General features: G+C 42.2%; 1 protein-coding gene across 11 annotated transcripts in view; it reads left to right on the top strand.

Annotated features, from left to right (window-relative positions):
• Positions 1–18,871, top strand: part of arhgef10la (Rho guanine nucleotide exchange factor (GEF) 10-like a) — a 176,789-nt gene that overhangs the window by 81,673 nt on the left and 76,245 nt on the right. For all 11 annotated transcript variants that reach the window (XM_078947785.1, XM_023955304.2, XM_023955303.2 and 8 more), the window contains one exon: positions 5,611–5,711. In XM_078947785.1, coding sequence (XP_078803911.1) covers positions 5,611–5,711 — 101 coding nt within the window. The remainder of the gene's footprint in view (positions 1–5,610; positions 5,712–18,871) is intronic.

Raw genomic sequence — 18,871 nt, 5'->3', positions numbered from 1 at the left:
TCTGCAAATAGAAGCAGATTTTGACGTCTCACCTCTCAACAGCCTTTCTAAGGTGTCTTGAGTGATGGGCGTGTCCGAGACCTTCCTCCTCTGCCCCCTTTCAGACCCTCGTGGTGCGTTCTCCACGCTCCGCCTGGGAAACGCCTCCAAGAGTCCGTGTAACCGAGAGCGGGCCATTATTTCTGAGAGCTCCTCCGTCCTGAAGAACAACAACTCATCCTCGGCTGGACGGCTCACTTTTGCTTCCAGCGTGAAGCTCTGATGAATGTGGACAACACAAGGCCTCCTCCAGCGGACGCACGGCGGCTGAGTAATAGTCAGCTCAGAGCTGCTGGACGCACTTCAGCCCGCTCAGCATTATTAATACAAACTGTTTTCCTTCAGTGGGGGTGGGGGGTGGGGTGTTAAATGCTCTCAAGCTGAAAAATGGTGTACTAAGTGGATCCTCATGGAGACTGAATCTAATTAGAGGGGGCTCTGTTCAGGTTGCAGGGTCAAAATTTCCTGCCATGTGGGCGTGGCCAAGGTCGACTCTTCTTTGGCCCGCCCCCCCTGTGCTGTCCCGTGCTTCTGAGCGACTTTGGAGACGTGCATGTTTGGATTTCAGACGCCACGAAGGCGGAACGTTCCTGAAGCTCGGATCTGCTGTTTTTAATTGGACAGTCGCCGTGGGATGGGTGGGGTCAAATCAGGAAAACCAAATCATACATTTGAAAAAAAAAAAACTTTTTTTTAATTTGATGAAATACTGAAATACTGAAAGGAAACACATAAAAATGTTTTTTTTAATTTATTTTATAGCAGCTGCGGTTTATTTTCCTTCATCTAACGAGGTAAATTGGTTGAATGTAAAGAGAAAGAAAAGCATAGGCATCATTTATGTCAGCTGTTATGCTGCAGATCTTCAGAAGTGAGAGATTACTCTGAGTTCAAAACAAAATCAGCTTCAAGTGACTGAAAAATGATTTTAAATTTGAAAAATAAACACTGGAATGTAAAATTAATGCCAAAATAAGAAATAAAAAAAATAAAAAACTGAAATTTGATGAAAAACTATAAACCTAGGACTGTTACCTAGTGAGAAAAAATCGAATCGACTGCTGTTTCGTATTTATAGTTTTTTCAATCCTAAATTTAACATTTCAATTCAGACTTTTCGTCTGGCTACCGGGACATGATTGACATGGTCCTTCGGTCTGTCCGTCCATCCATTGTTTATTCCCGCCATATCCCTTTCGGGGTCACTGGGTTGCTGGAGCCTATCCTAGCTACTGTTGGTTGAAGGGGGACAGCCCTGGACAGGTCCCCAGTCTGTCGCAGTGACACAACCACACACTCACGCAGGGAACAGGTTTAAATAGCCGCCATTCCTCTGTAACCAGTGGGAGGGGCTTGTAGGAGCAGGGGACACAGTGACTGAAAAGAAAGCAGTCAATTCTGACATCTCGGGATTCTCTTATTTTCTTAAAATGTAATTTTGTTTTTCTATTACAGACTTTTCCCACGAGAAAAAGCCCACAAAGCAACCAAAGCTTTGCTTATAGCTGCATATTTTTTGATAAAGAACAAGGGAGCCAGTTAGGCCTCCATGTAGGCCTCCCACCAGTAAATGATCCGACCAATCACAGAGACTATTGAGAAAACTATTGAGCTGAAAACGTTGCACAAAATGTTTCTTTCATTAAGTGTTCAAAAACTCAAAAACTTGTTCAGACGAGAAGATTTATGTTATGATTTTTTATAAATGTTAGCAGTGATACGCCTGTGTTCCTCTTGACTTTCAAATGTTTGAGCAGAAAAACAGAAATAAACCAACTTTTCATGTTTATTTGTGTTTTTCTTCTTTTTCATGTTGTTTGAATAAATACCACAGCAATCAATTCATAGTGTTAAAATAACTACTGCTGATTATTATCATCACTATTACTATGCTAGTCTGTGGTTTTGTTGTGCGGGAATAGTGCAGTAAACAAGTCCTGTGTGGCCCTTCATGCTACTCAGACCCCATAAAATAGGCCTCATCCTCAGAAAGGTCAGTGACCCCTGCTTATGGGAACCACTGAACCTGTGAAACATGTTTTTAAATTGTTTTTCAAATGTAAAATCTGTTTTTTCCTGCTGATCTGCAGGCTCTGGACTGTCAGGACAAGAATCATTTTCATGCCAGCTGAATTTTTCTTTTTTTAAAGAAAAAAGCTTTTTAGTTGCTTCTGAATGCTGATAGAATAAGTGTTTCTGTGAAAAATATCCAAACCTTCAGGTGTTTCCAGGTAGCTTCCTCTTAAGCGATGCTGGTTTCATAAAAGTAGCTTCAAGAGGTCTCAGCTTTAACAAAGTCACACAGAGCTTTTATCCGTCTCCCTGCTGCCTCCATCTTCCTCTTGCAGTCTTTGACTTATTTAACCACACTTTTCCATCTCATGCAAAGAAATAAAATGACTTTTCTAATGAAAGTGGAGCTTTGTGAACACGTTTGTGAAGGAGTTAGGAGACTTGAAAGTTTCAGTTTGGAGAAGAATTTCGATCCAAGAACAGCTTCATGCGGACGTTCAAAATTCTTTTTAATCGGGAAAAAACACTGAAACATTAATCGTGTCTGTTCAGAGAAGATCCTAAAAAAACGTGTGGCTCTTTGAGAAACATTTGATGCTTTAAATATTGGATTATGGTTTGGTTTGGTCATGGTTTGGGTTTGGTTATGGTTAGGGTTTGGTTGGGTTTGGTTTTATTTGGGTTTGGTTTGGTTATAGTTAGGGTTTGGTTTAGTTTGGGTTATGTTTGGTTTGGTTATAGTTAGGGTATGGTTTGGGTTTGGTTATGGTTATGCTTTGGTTATAGTTAGGGTTTGGTTTAGTTTGGGTTATGTTTGGTTTGGTTATAGTTAGGGTTTGGTTTGGGTTCGGTTATGGTTATGCTTTGGTTATAGTTAGGGTTATGATTTGGTTTGGTCATGGTTATGGTTTGGTTGGGTTTGGTTTTATTTGGGTTTGGTTTGGTTATAGTTAGGGTTTGGTTTAGTTTGGGTTATGTTTGGTTTGGTTATAGTTAGGGTTTGGTTTGGGTTTGGTTATGGTTATGCTTTGGTTATAGTTAGGGTTATGATTTGGTTTGGTCATGGTTATGGTTTGGTTTGGTTTAGTTTGGGTTATGTTTGGTTTGGTCATGGTTTGGGTTTGGTTTGGTTTGGTTTAGTTTGGGTTATGTTTGGTTTGGTTTGGTCATGGTTTGGGTTTGGTTGGGTTCGGTTCTATTTGGGTTTTGTTATAGTTAGGGTTTGGTTTGGTTATAGTTAGGGTTATGGTTTGGTTGGGTTTGGTTTAGTTTGGGTTATGTTTCGTTTGGTTATAGTTAGGGTTTGGTTTAGGTTTCGTTATGGTTTGGTTATATTTAGGGAATGGTTTGGGTTTGGTTATGGTTAGGGTTTGGTTATAGTTAGGGTTATGATTTGGTTTGGTCATGGTTTGGGTTTGGTTATGGTTAGGGTTTGGCTGGGTTCGGTTTTATTTGGGTTTGGTATGGTTATAGTTAAGGTTTGGTTAGGTTGTAGTTAGGGTTATGGTTTGGTTTGGTTTGGTTGGGTTTGGTTTAGTTTGGGTTATGTTTGGTTTGGTTATAGTTAGGGTTTTGGCTTGGTTTGGTCATGGTTAGGGTTTGGGTTTGGTTATGGTTAGGATTTGGTTATTGTTAGGGTTTGGTTGGGTTTGTTTCTATTTGGGTTTGGTTTGGTTTGGTTATAGTTAGGGTTTGGTTTGGTTATAATTAGGGTTTGGTTAGGGTTTGGTTTGGTTAAGGTTTGGTTATAGTTAGGGTTTGGTTTTGGTTTGGTTATGGTTAGGGTTTGGTTATAGTTGGGGTTATGATTTGATTTGGTTTGGTCATGGTTAGGGTTTGTGTTTTGGTTTGTGATTGGTTATGGTTTGGTTTGGGTTTGGTTATGGTTAGGGTTTGGTTTGGTTAGGGTTTGGTTTGGTTAAGGTTTGGTTATGGTTAGGGTTTGGTTTGGGTTTGGTTATGGTTAGGGTTTTGTTATAGTTAGGGTTATGATTTGGTTTGGTTTGGTCATGGTCAGGGGTTTGTGTTTTGGTTTGTGTTTGGTTATGGTTAGGGTTTGGTTTGGGTTTGGTTATAGTTAGGGTTTGGTTAGGGTTAGGGTTATGATTTGGTTTGGTTTGGGCATGGTTATGGTTTGGTTTGGTTTAGTTTGGGTTATGTTGGTTTGGGTTTTTCATGGTTTGGGTTTGATTATGGTTATGGTTAGGGGTTTGGTTGGGTTCGTTTCTATTTGGGTTTGGTTTGGTTATAGTTAAGGTTATGGTTTGGTTGGGTTTGGTTTAGTTTGGGTTATGTTTGGTTTGGTTATAGTTAGGGTTTGGTCTGGTTATAGTTAGGGTTATGGTTTGGTTGGGTTTGGTTTAGTTTGGGTTATGTTTGGTTTGGTTAGGGTTAGGGTTAGGGTTTGGTTATAGTTAGGGTTATGATTTGGTTTGGTTATTAAGGTTTGGTTCTATTTGTGTTTGGTTTGGTTTGGTTATAGTTAGGGTTTGGTTTGGGTTTGGTTAGGGTTAGGGTTTGGTTATAGTTAGGGTTATGATTTGGTTTGGTTTGGTCATGGTTAGGGTTTGGGTTTGGTTTAATTTGGGTTTGGTTTGGTTTGGTCATGGTTAGGTTTTGGTTTGGTTATGGTTAGGGTTTGGTTATAAATATCCAGAACTTGGACTGGATCAGGTTGAAACACAATTATAATGAAGGAGACTTTAAAGACAGAACAGAACTGTGAGGCTGGTGGTAAAAAAACAGAAGAGCTGACGTCTTTGCTGCTGATTTAGGGTCAAAAATGAACATTTTAGCTTTAATAAACATCTGATGTTCAACATATAGACAATCCCATATGTCAATCTATGTTCTTAATAGACATTATTTGTGTTAAATATGCTTAGGTTAATGTCATCACAACGCGAAAACATTTGTGTTGCAAACGCAAATATATTTTTTGAAGGCAAAAATTTTTTTTGAAGAAAAGTTTTTGAAAGCAAAAATAAAAAAATTAAAGCAAAAAAAAGCAAATATTTAATATTTTCATTTGAAACTTAGAAAGTTTTGGATGCATTGTGTTGGCATTAATATGACTTCATAGGATTCAACTAACAAATAAAAAAAAAAACACGAACTACCCCCCAACAGAAACATCTGCAGCGTCCGGCGTCCGTCTGGTTCTCTAACTAAATTCTGCAGGTTAGGAGTGATGAGTGAAAAGGCTGCAGGAGGCGCAGGGCCACCTGGAGGACTAGGTTGATGCTTCAGAAATGTTTCCTTTCTCCTTCTTTCCACCACAACTCTGTGACTTGAGTTTTTTCATTCTGTGTTTTTGGGTTACAGAGCTAAAGTTTCCTTTGTGGGAGTTCCTGCTCCGCCCTAACTTTAGTCTTTTCTCTGTTGCTCACACATTCTGTCATCGTTTTTTACAGTTGTTTTAGTGTTTTTTTCTGCATTTTTGTAACGTCTCCGTCCTTAAAAGCCGAGTGTGGAGCTTCATTCACTCCTGTAGTGTGTTGTTGTTTTCAGCAGAACTCTAAAGTGAGTCTGTGCTTACATGTCCACGTCTCACCGTAGGTCGGGACGTCCCGTCAGCTTCATGGTGGTCTTCAACACTCCCAACCCCCTCAGTAAGATCTCCTGGGTCAACCGGCTGCATTTGGCCAAGATTGCACTGCGTAAGCATGAACAGCATCACCACAAACACACATACACACACACACACAGAGGATTACCGTGCAGTTTCTTTACAAACACAATGATGTAATGCAGTGAAATGCAAAAGCAATGTTCCAGTCCGGCTTTGGCTCACGCTGAAGCTGCTCGCTGGGTTCTGGCTCGGTCTGATGTAGGTTCTGAAAAGGTTTGGTTTGTCAGTGAGCGTCTGTGTTTTTACATTCAATTTCTGTTGATGAATCCCTGCCAACGGGGTCAACTAGGGGTCAAACGTGGTGCATGAGGGGCCACGGACATTTCCAGAAAATACACTTCATGTGTTGGACCGTAACAGCAAGTTCGCCTGGGAAGGGGGTCGACCTGCAGCGTATACGTCCACCCGGACATGTATTTTCTCAGCTGGAAGCAGAGCAGCGCTGTGATTTATTTATTTTGTTTACCGCCACGAACTCTGTCCTCCAACTTTTGCCGAGCCGTTCCTGACCGTGTCAGCAGGTCTCCTCCTCGTCTTCATCGGTTTCATCAGTAATCCATCAGCAGCAGCGGAGGAGACTACATCAGGGAGGCCTCTGGGCTACGTTCAAATGCATATTCCAGCCGCTCATCACTTCCCGTCTGGACTGCAGCCCTGAGCGCTTTTCCGTGTCACGCAGGCTTTATGTTTGTGCTGCATACGGCACCCCCCCCCCCTGTACACGATGCTTTTGTGCAGCTAAAACCCCATTAGGTATGCGGTGAGAGTCTGACGAAGGCTTCAGCGGGACTGCAGTCCCTGCTTTCTTCACTTCAGTGAGCAGCAGCTCAGAAACACCAAACAATCTACAAGAAGCAGATGATTTACGATGAAATGAAAGGTCTCGCTCAGAGGACGGGTCCTGGAATATTTGTTTCATTTATTTCCCAAGAACCATCAGAATATAGACGGGTTTGATAACAAAAAAGTCCTGAATCGGTTAAGCTTGAGTCACAAGCACCGCTACCGGGGGGTGGGGGGTGGGGGGTCATTCAGTTCCCTTGAGGCGAGTTCGACCACCTTAAGGGATGTCATAGAAATGGAACGTTCCACTGTCGCACGTGTGGTAAGTGCATTGTTAAGTTATAAAAACGGATGATGTACAGGTGATGATGTCATCCAATGTCCGTACTCTAGACTGAGTGACCCCGCCCCCCTGGCGTTCCAAACAGGAAGTACCCGCTGGACCAAAGAAGCCAAAATCCCAAAGACGTCTATAGAGACAGAAGCAGCTGTTCCTCAGTTATTCTATTGGTCAGAAAAAAACATTCTCCATCTGATTCTTTTTACGTTTTTGATAATCCTTATTTTTTCATGATATTTCTTTCTTTATTGCAAGTTCTTAATGTAATAAACTCGATAAAAATAACCTCTAGCGTTCATGCTTTCATGCCGTGAGTCAGGTGAGCCACAGGAAGTAGGGTGGAGCTGTTTGCTACCTGCAGAAAGTCTGTCTCTACCTGAAGGGGCAGTTGGGACTAAGGCTCCAGAATAACTTTTTTCACTAGGAGCACTGTGGCCCCTAAACGAAAATTTTAGGGGCACAACCAGAAAATTTAACATGCTAACCAAATCTACTAATTCCACTGTATTACTAATAATATGCAACAAGGTAAACTGACAGCACCATCGCTGTCATGACAGTACAAATAGTAAAAAAAATACCATACATTCAGAATGAAAAAAAAGTGCTTAGTAAGAGAAAAGCTCCAAAACTGATTGAAATTTATGTTGGTGACACCAAATTAGTGCAGCCAAGATGCACAATAAGCGTGTTCTAGATCACCCAGGTGGAGGAAACGCTGAGCAGATCACCTGGTGTGTGACGTATCTTTTTGCTCCAACATCACCTGTCAATCATCACAAAAACATCACGAGAAAGGGGCGGGAGCAAGGACCCAACCTAAGCTAACACAGCTGGAAATTCATGTGCTGACTGAAAAGCGGCCCTAATGACTACAAAACAATGCATTATGGGACATGTGTTCTGATGGGTTTTTGTAGTTGAGTGATCAATTAAAATAGTTTAACATACGAATTGATTGAAAAAAGGCTGCATACATTAAAAAACATTCAAATCAATATAAAATATATAATAACACAGATCATACTAAGGGGAAGAGGCATATTAAAACTAAATTGAATGTTAAGGACAACTCCAACTTCCTGTTCTCACTCAGTCTCGCTGCAGATTCGCCCCCCCGACAATGAAAAGGTGTACACTAGCCGCAGGTCGGAAGAACGAATCAATAGTTCACTTGCTCATAGCTCAGACGCACATATCAGGTTGTGATGATATTACCACAGATGTTTACGCGCGCTCAATTATCTCTAGGCCCCTCCCCCGAGTGTGTGCTCTGGTCTCATGAGTATGTGTGCGAGTGTGTGTGGGTTTGCGTGCGTGTGCGCTCGCGTCTCATTGATCATTTCATTGATCATTGACGTTCCCCTTCCACATTTTATGTATAAAAAAATACGTAGGGTGGGGGAGGCAAATTTACTGGTAGCACATGTGCGACTGGATGTAAAATTCAGTCGCACACTCTCAGATTTGGGTCGCAAAATGCGACCATTTGGTCGCAGTCTGGAGCCCTGAGTTGGGACTAAGGCTCCAGAATGTTGTGACAAAAATCTTCCTCAGCTGTTTCTCTTAATGTGGGACTTCAGCCACAGTTTAAGCCGTAGATGTTGACATTTGATCTGACTTGACGTCATTCTTTTACTCAAACAGAAATAGTTAAAGCCTCCAGTCTTTCTGTAGAACAGGCTGTGACTACAACAGGACACAACAGGAGTTCAGACGTCTCCGAGTGACATCACAGAGATTCCCTCCACATCTCCACCCTCTGGTTGGACGGATCATGTCCAGGTCACTGAGACGGGTTTTCTGGAGTCGCACCTCCCTCTTTTTCCCACCGTTACTCCCTGAAATAACACAAAAGCCCCTCCACGATGGTATTTACTCCTTGCCTGAACTCCTCTGCTGCCTCTCCCGGCGCAGGTGCAGAAACAGATGCACGGCGTGCGTGCATGCGCGTCAACCCTGCAGCGGCGTTTGCCGTATGTCGTTAGTGTCGGAGTGACATCGAAGACGTCAGTGTGAGAGCAGAGGACGCTCCAGCGGAGCGAAGGATCTGCATCCATTCCTCACAGCGCACTCCTTTATCAACAGCACGGCAGGCGCACTGACGAGGACGCCGGCACAGTCGATGCATGCACACACACACACACCCCAAACAACAAAACTGGGGCTGCCGTGTGGACAGAAACACATCAAGTTCATGACACTATCTGAGGCTGCTACCTCGACGGCGACGACTGCAGAGTTTGTTCTCAAATTAAATTTAGACGCAAAACACGAAGAACTAAGAGAGAAGAGTCAGCAATTCTTGATCTAAATGAACTAAATTAACACAATTTATTCAAAACGTACTCAGCTAAATAAAAGGTAAATAACCTGCTCTCTTAAGACAGTACAACGATGCGACTACTGCTCTTTGTCATTAAAGTTTTGCTTGTAGATTTTGTACTGACAGGAATAAGGAGAGAAACTTCTAATCCGGATCTTAGTCTGACCTTTTGACCCTATGGTCACATGTGAAGCTCTAAGCCTTTGGACTTTGACTTAAAACGGCTTCTCAGATACAAGTTTGGCTTTGTTCTAATTTACAGCCACATCACCAAAGTAGACTGTGCTTCCCTCTTTGTCAGCATGACGAGCAGCTGAAGTTCAAGGTGCCGGAGAGAAAGCAATAAGAGGGAGGCGGAGGCGCAGGGGAAATCCAACCGCTTCAGAGCGAGGATGCCTTCTACAGAAACGCCCGCAGTCAAGTCCTAAAGCAATCAAGTGATTTTTCTATATCAAGTTCACGATACCCATGTGAACTGTGGAAACTTCAGAGAGAATAAATCCTGCTGCAGCTCCTCTCTGCTGTCAGTGATTGACACTGTTTTCACTCTGAAGATGCTACAATCCACTTTTCGACACGGATCAATAGTTTAAAGAGACAAATCCACAAACACTATTTTGCATTTGATGACAAAATGGGACCAGAATTAGTTTCTGATCAGCAAATCCCGGATCTTTCCCGTTGTCGCCTCCATCTCTATTTAGTTTGATCGAATCTGTTTGTTTGCTGCTGGAATAGTGAAATCATGCCACAAAACATAAAGACGACTTTGCAGACATGAATGGAGCGGGCATCAAACCAGTCCTCCCTATAACCCCAGACAAATGTTCAACAGACGTTTATTTAAGATGCAAACATGACGTCACCCATGACGAAGTTCAAAAATGAACATTTTTTATGAATTCACTGTGTTCTGATGATGAAAAATAGGATTTAGAAATGCAATTACATTCTTTTCTTTCTTTTATTTATTCTTTTTTCTTTCATTAATATAAAGACATGCACTGAATAATACATAAGGTTATTAATTTTACAATTTTACAACTTTATTATTTTTTGTCTGCCCCTTACTTCTATCCTGCTTTTCTTGAGCCTTTCAGAGTAAATAAATCCATGGATATGATCATAGATGACCTTTGGAACTCTGAAGAACCATTTTTATTGAAGTATGACTTATTTTCCCAGCTTGTTTTCCTTCTTAGAAGTAAGAGGACTCGATCTCAGAGGCTCCGCCTTTCTCTCCTTGTTGGTGCCGCCCATTTCCTGACGTCGTCCTAGAGTCGGCCTCAGCAGCGAAAACAAATCTGAACTTTTGCATAGATGGACGTGCGTATCGTGCATAGAAAAGGAAAATTTAGCTGATCACCGCTAACTCCACGGAGAAAGTGGGTGTGTCTGTTAGCCTGGGGGCGGGGCTGGCAATGCAGACTCTTCTTGGAAGGGGCTGTTCCTCACCTTGTGACGTCACAATGGGAGAACCACTCATTTTAGTGGATTGGGAGGGGCTGGTGCTCAGAAAGCAGGTTTGTATAGGAATATTCAGAAATGCATGAATGGATCAAAATACCACTTTGTGAATATTATAATACACTTAAAAGCTCAAACTGTTGATTTTGCATGATAAAGACCTTTTTAACAAGAAATAAATATGTAATTATATTGGAATATATATAAATATACACACATACTTAGACATATGTTGAGTTGTTCCTCCTTTAGCTATTCATGACCCACACAATCTAGAGACCGTGGAGTAACACTAATAATCTTTATGACTGTTTTTGATCTGTCTGTACGTTTTTTATGTTGTGAGTTTAACGTCTGTAAAAACAGCAACACATTTGCTGTAAAGCAGTGCGAGTGACTGTGTTGACTTGGATCATCAGAACTGAAAGTCAAAGCCTTTTGCAGACATCACATTTTTTCAAATGACAATACAGTCAAATGCGGTTCATTGGGGTTAGTATTTGCTAATTAATTGAGCTTTATGCTCATTGGTTTTTCACAGAGACTTCTGGGAAATTGCAGATTCAGATCCCCCCTTAAAAACGGCAAACACCTGTCACAGTGCACTTAGTAGTGAGTGTGGTTCTGACCTGTGACCTCAATCAAAGGACTCTTTATTAATAAGGTGCAGCTTTTTGTGAAGAGCTGCATCATTTGGTCATATATTGGACAAAAAGTTACAGATCTTGCATTGAAGCCTCTCCCACCTGTCCGGTGTGAAAGAAGGTTCTCGACTTGTATGACAGATTGATTGGAGTCTTTCAGAAAAGGAGCGAAAATCCTCAAAATTACCGTTCAATTCAACTGGATTTTCTGTGCAAATGTTTCTTTTCAAAGAGGTCATTTAATCCCCAAAAACACGACCTAAAAAGTCACTTTGTTTAATCGTGAGAATTGCTGGTGGATAAAAAATCAAACGTAGCGGTCAGCAAAGAGTCAACAGCAGAGGATTCAACCAGGCGGGTCCGGTTGTTGAGGGGATTTAAAGTCACCTAAGAACTGAACCCACATGCAAAACGTTTATAAAGAATAAACAATTCATTGTAAATTCCATTTGTCTAAAGAATGTCTACAAATGTTTGCTTTCTGCAGCTGCATTAGGACTATAAACCCATGTCAATGAATGGTAAATTCATCTTTAGGTAAACCCAAGGTTGTTTTTAAACTATTTTTGACTGTATGGTCCCTCCCTATACTTTGTCTTTCACAATCTCATAAATACTTTTTGTGTAGTTTTGCGTTCTCTTTTTGTGTTCTGCGTCCTGATTGGCTGCAGTCCATTGTGCATCAATCTCCTACACAATGCACTCAGTTTTCCAGATCTACATGAATCTCCGATCGTGAGAGATCTTTGTTTTCATTCTGCAATCCTGATCTATTTTTCTATGAAAGTTTGAACTTTGAGAGTTTAAAGTAGAGAAAAGTGTGAAAAGGTTCACGTCTGTCCGAGAAAAGTGTAAACGGTGTGCAGTGAGGACTTTTACTGCCTTAATGCATCTGGAATTGTTGGAAAAGATAAAGACGGCTCCTCCTCGCACTTCATCTCCATCATGGTTTCATTTTAGAACCCCCACCATTAACCAGGGACCGCTGTCTGTCTAAACGAGGTTTGATTTCATGTTTTTTCCTTCTTTTTTTGTTTTTATTGCTTGATATAAATCAATGAACTGAAGGTCTGACACTGACAGCTGCCTGTTGAGTTTCAGCCTGTAAACAGAAGCTTCTTGACTGGCACGGATTTCACTCCCTCCCTGAGGGATCTGGATCCCCGCCGCCCCGGTCAGGGCGCCAGCCACATGTTAATTGTTTGACGCTCGCTCTTTGCTTTCCCATTTCACCAAGTGTAATTACAATAGTTGTTGATTTAATTTCACGGATGGCGTGCCGTCACTGAGGCTTCCCCGCCGTTGCAGTCATGAGCTGTTTCCCAGGGGACCCCCCCCCACAGTTGAATCAGCATTTTAAAGCCGGCCGGCCGTGCTGCCGTTCAGCTTCTCGCTCCGAAATGTCCCTGAATGGTGGACGACACAAGCAGCTAATGTTCTCATGCATGATTAGATATCCCAAAACTCATTTTCCCTGACGCATCTTCACGGCCGCGTTTACCCCGTTACCTCCAATTAGAGCTAACGCGGCTCTCCTGTACTTGGTAGAATTCCCCACGCCACACGTGTGAACATCAGTGGCTTTTAATGACATTTATGCGTCAGGTATTACAGTCTCGTTAGCATACTGCCCATTAGCAATGCGTTTTTTTAAATTTGAGATTTTCTCAACAATTTTTTCGTAGTCTTTGCTGCATGTTTTCTGGTGTTTCTGAAAAGAAAATGTTTTTGTGGCATTTTTCGGATGATGGAGGACAAACTCATATGAGGCCAATTAAGATCAAAATGGCATTTCTGAGTGCCCTGTCTGTTTGAGTATACAGTAAGTCACTTTTTATTGCAATTTGGCTGAGGGTTTGACTTATGTGGGATTTGTTTTAAATAAAAAATTAGTTTACATTTTTAACATTTTTTAACATTTTTAAAAATTACTTAAGAAAATATGTTTAAAACATATAATGTAACAAATATAAATAAAAAAACAAAAATATTTGTGTATATTTGTAAAAATATACACCCTGCTTATCCGAAGATTCCTAACCTTTTTTTGTAACAGTAAAACTTATCCAACACAAAAGGTCTTCAGCTCTCATCTGTTTGCTCAGTTGTTGGACAGAACAATTAAAAAAATGTTAAAAAATGAGAAAAAAAAGAAAAATTAATAGGCTCATATTTTTTTTTTTTTGCTAACAACCACTAAAGCAGTGTTTTTCAACCAGTGTGCCGTGCCGCGGCACGCAGCTTTAGCTGTGTTAGGAAATGTTCCGCCCCTTTAACTGTCTCCACCAATCAGTCTTGGGATCTTAATCACATGTCATCATTCTGACCAATCAGAAGTGGTTAAAGTCTTCACTTCCTTGTTCTGAATTCTGCTGAAAAGTCTCTCAGTTCTAAGAAAAATACCAGCTAAAGCTCGTCTTTAGCGGTGTAGCTTTCCACAGAATCTGGTGTCGGACTGTGGAAAAAGCGAACAAAACAATGAAGCTCAGAGAAGCTAGTCTGTCTGCGTTCGGCGGATTATTGAACTACATCTCCCATGATGCATTTGGTTATTAAAGTGACAGTGTGAGCGTCTGGGTGCACGACTCTCTCCTCTTAACGTCGTGAAACAACGACCACAAATCAAACAGTTTTTAAATCTTTTAACTTAACTTTTATTACATCCTTAAAAAACAGCTGCAGCTTCCAGCTTTTTCTGCCACAATTATCACAGAAAATGCATGTGAGATCATTTTTTTTTTTTTTTGAATGCCGGTGTGCCGCGGGATTTTTGTCAAGGTTGAAGTGTGCTGTGGCTCAAAAAAGGTTGAAAAACACTGCACTAGAGGGCAGTGATGCTCCTGACAACAACGCAGAAAAAGAAGCCGACTCAATCTGAACTTTATGATATTGTTCTTATTTGCATTAAGACATTAATAGTCTTACTATTTACCCCCTCCCCGGACTAATGCGGGACATCAAGTCATCAAACTGGGTCACAGAGACAGAGGTACCGCTGAAAGCGTCGGTCCTGCAGCAGACGGTGAAGCTCACCGTGCCGGGAGAGTCTCTGGATGTCATGAACCCAGACACGGAGACGGGATCACTGAGGTTTTTGTAGAGCTCTTTCAAACAAATAAACCAAATGGGTCTAGAACTTTTTGCGGTATCTCTTCCTACACGTGTCTGAAGCGTCACGTTTACTAACAGATTTACTGGACAAGCGTGATCGTGCCAATTTGATGCACGAATCGCATGCGGTGGGAATGCAGCATGACGTCGGGCTTAGCAGAGTTTTTTCAGAAGCGTTGCACTTTTCTCTCTCTCGGCAGTTGCGACTTAAAGTGCAGAAAATATGGTATTTCTTTATTCAAACTGGGAATCAGGAGCAGACGAAAAAATGCCGTTTCGTAACATAAAGTCGAAAATACACTGGGCGGGGCCACCAGCTCCCTGCTCCGCCCCATTCAGATGCATCCACCGGCAGACAAATAGATCCATGAACGTCTTTGTTTTCCTCGTCTGAGTTGGAATCTGAGTTTTTGTTGCACTGCTAATCTTAGCTTAGGGGTTTGAGGGGCTAGCGGGAGAGAGTATAGACCAGGGGGGCCCAAATCCAGCCTGGATGCCGGTGTCCTACATGTTTTTCAACCAGCCTGTCACTGAAGCTCCTTAGGGGCTAAACACACCTGATCCAGTTCACCAGCAGCAGATAAGGCAGGGTTTCTGGAAAACTAGCACCCCTGGTGTAGACAAAGAGCTCTCGCCAAGAAGAAGGGGAAGGGGGGGGGGTATCTCTACACCAACAGTCCCGCCCACAACTCAGAGGTGAATGTCTGATTAACTCCTGCCGCCCTGCAGAAACGACGTCCTAGAAAAAGGCACAGATTTTAGATTTGGCCTAAAAACAGCATCATCATACTTAAAAGACCACTGAGAATGTTTTGAAGCAGATCAGAAGATGATCAGGGTGAGTCTTTAATTGGAGCTAAGTGTACTTTGGCAAAAGACCGAAGCTGCTCCTGCAGTCAAAATTTCCAGGAAGGATTACAGCAAAGTCGAGCTTTTCAAAAACGGCAGCCAGGCCCGATAAGACTCTGTCTGAGTTAACAGCATTTGTCCGTTTTTGGGTGTGTAGTTTCACGAGGCCTTGAAATGGGAAGTGAGAATTACCTGGCCAGGAGCCGGTGGGTCCATTAAGATCCCGGTGTGCCGCTGCATCCGAGTGGCCCTGCTGTTACTCAAGGGCCTTGCAGGAGCAGCCAGAGGCGTCGCCTAATTAATGGGCTTCCTGGCTGTTGGAATAATTGCTTCTGACCACGCCGTCTCCGGCCTTCCAGAAGGGTCAAAGCAGCAGACGAGGACGAGCCTCCGCCCAGGACGACAGGAGGTCGTGGAAACATTTTGGCGACAGAGGCAGAAAAATGCTGGGAGGGATGAAGGCGGAGAGCGGGAGACGCTCGCGGAATGAGGAGGGTGGGGTGGGGTGGAGGTGGTGGTGGGGGGGTGTATGATTGAGACGAGCAATCAGTCGGGCTGCTCAGAGTTGGCCGCTGAGGCTGCTGGTTTCTCTTTCTCCTCCCACTCTCGTATGAGGACCGGAACACGAGTGGAGTGTCTCTGCGGCGCCGCCGGACACGCCTCCTTCATCCACTGTGGTGACCTGTGCCCACCTGCCGAGGGAGGAGGGAGACAATACTGAAAGCCCCCACAGCACCGCCGACTGACGGGGGGGGGGGGGGGGGGGGGGGGGGTATTTTCATTAGCGACGGGATTTGGATTGCTTGGTTTCCATGGCAACTGATATCTTTGCATCTGTTCAAATAACATTAGCCACACCTTCACGCTCAGCTCTTATTTTGCGGTGTTGTTAAAGTGTGTCGATTCCCCCCCCCCAAAAAAAGGGACAAAGAGTTTCTTTTAAAGAATTCATAAATATTCAGCGGAGGCGTCCCGCTTAAAAAAAAAGTCTTTATTTAGTGGAAGCATTTTCTTTTAGCCCTGAAATTAATCTGTCAGACTGCAAAGATTACCTCCTGATCTGACTGAGCTCAAACATGGGAAATGTTTATGATGAGTAAACATTATCAAGGATTTAATTAACAGATTCCACACTCGCATTGATCCGTGGGAGATACCACTTGCACTGGTGTATTTAATTAGTCTATATCTTTGCCCTTTGTGTCAGTGGGGTTGATAGAGCGCCATGCTCTGCAAATTAATCTTCATCAGCAAAAGAGCTGAAACAAAGCCTGAACGGAATAACCAAACTGAGAAACGAAACCGCCTCACTTAAGGGTTCCAGCCCAGCACCTTTCCACGTTCCTTTAACAGCACCGCAGTTTGGGTTTAGCGCTCTGCAGCCTAAACGGGCCTCATGGAATCTCATCAGTCAAGTCGCCCGCCTTTAATTAATGATGTCGTTGCACCGACAGACAGGATTACCATACAATACGTGATCATTAGACCAAAATGGCGGAGCGGCTTGCTGATTTATTTGTCATGCTTTTAAATTAACACTTTTTTTATTCCAACATTATTTTATGGTTTAGAAAAAGTACCGGTCCGTGGGCCATTTGGTACAGGAAAAAAATGTAGACGCTAGCTTCGATTATTTCATTTTGTTTATTTTTCTGATGCTAAAGGAATTTGATATTGCTCTCTGTAGCCCGATTCCTCCTGATTTTTGTCTAAACGCGTTTTTACAAAGCAAGAAGGCCCCCGGTTCAAGTCCCGGCTGGGGGGCCTGAAACACAACACCAACCAACCTACGTGGGTTTTCTCTTGCAATGCTTCCCAGGTGAATTGGTCAGTCCAAATTGTCCATAGGAGTGATTATGAGAGTGGGAGTGTGATTGTGGCCCTGCCACAGGCGGGGGACCTGCCCAGAATGTCCCCACAAGTGGCCCCCGTGACCCAACAAACAGATATTTGTTCACAACAATGTCCGCTTTAGCCAGGAGTCAAAGAATGGAGCCTTAAAAGCTTCCAGGATTTCAGAAGCCTAAAGAAAGTATACGGTGGAGCGGGAGCAAACGCCGCGACACAGAATTGAACCGCCGCTGAAGTTCAGCTTCAGTTACAGGCGCCTCCTTTGTCTCCTCTGGTGAGACGCTTTCAGACTCGCTCGGCATTTTCTCCCCGTCTCCCGTAAAGCTCTCGCCTTTGAAACCTGGTTTTGTTTTGCCTCCGTCTTTTCCTGCCTCCATGGTGTTGCATCACCAGGTTTTTACTTCAAAGACATTTTTATAATCATTTTTATGTTTTAATCTTTTATTTTATATTAGAATAAAGGCTCGTCCTGACGCTGGACGTTTGGCTCCCAGACGTCTGTCATGTTCATGAATAACCGTAGAGGAACCGAGCCGCTGTCCTCCCATCTAAAGGTCACAGCCTCCTCGCCACGGCGCAATTTCTAATCAAGCCGAATCACGGTTCGTGTCTGAGTCCTTGCTTTTCCATAACCATCATTCCTAAAATGTTCTTCTCAAAATAAGTTTAAAAAATAAAATACAATTTTAAATGTAAGGAAATCTGCTCAACAAACTAGTGTTAAGATTTCTTAAAATAAGCTGTGATGTCCTCAACCTTTAAGACTCAGTCAAATCTGAAAATGACTAATAAACTTTCACATGTAGATAGATTGGTTTTAATTAGAAGTATTACAACATTAAAAAAACATAATGCTAAACATTTTTGTGTCTCTTAAGTAGAAACGTTTCTACACGTTTCCCTTTCAACAGTCCTAGCCTTATTTTTAGACACTAATAACCTTAAAGTAAGATTAGAATAAAACATTTGAAGTCACATTTCACTTAAAAGTTCTACTTAAATGTATATTTACTGTTCAAATTCTGTTATTAAACACAATTATTCGCCAAATGAAACTTTCCCGTTTCCCTCTATCACCTTTACAAATACACTTCCTCTTAAAAATATTATGTTAAGAAAAAAATACTAGTTTTATTAGAGAAATGACAGAAATTAAGATGTTTTCAATATCAAATAACTCAAAACGATTCCAGATTTATCATCTTAAAGACCCACTCTGATGAAAATGGTGTTTCTAACACGTTCTTGTGGCATTTTTCTGATGATGCGGGACATTTACAGAGAAAATTTAGGTCACAAGTGCATCTCTGAGGGTTTTCTTTATTCAAATCGTTGCCGTTTGAATCGGTGACGTAGAAAACAAGCTGGGCGGGCTACAAGCTCGCTGCTCTGAGCTCTCAGCAACGGGGAGGGAAAGAGGGGCGGAGTCGCCCCACACCAGAAGTCCCGCCCACAACATAGAGGGGAATTTGTAAACTGTGTCCTAGAAAACGAGACAGATTTTTGGATCTTGGCTAAAAATGGCATCATAATTAAAAGAGAACGCTTTAAATATGAATTAGAAGAAGATCAGAGCGGTCCTTTAAAAAAAGTCATTCCATTTTACCGAAGAGTTACTAATAAGGTAGTTTTGTTTCACATCAAATGTAATAAAAATGTAAGTATTTAGTGAGATTTAGTGTTTTTGCAGTTGTTAGTGCTGTAGTCAGAGAAAGACTTGAACCTTTTTCATCATAACTTTGTGTTGTATTTGACCTCTGCTGACAGGAAGCTGCCAAACTATTACGTGTGTCTAAATAGAACAGAATAGAATAGAA

The sequence above is a fragment of the Oryzias latipes genome, chromosome 5, assembly GCF_053564925.1.
Source record: "Oryzias latipes strain Hd-rR chromosome 5, Olatipes_Hd-rR_3.1".
NCBI classification, from domain to species: domain Eukaryota; kingdom Metazoa; phylum Chordata; class Actinopteri; order Beloniformes; family Adrianichthyidae; genus Oryzias; species Oryzias latipes.
Note: the sequence above shows the minus strand (reverse complement) of the source record. Positions and strands in the feature narration are given on the sequence as shown.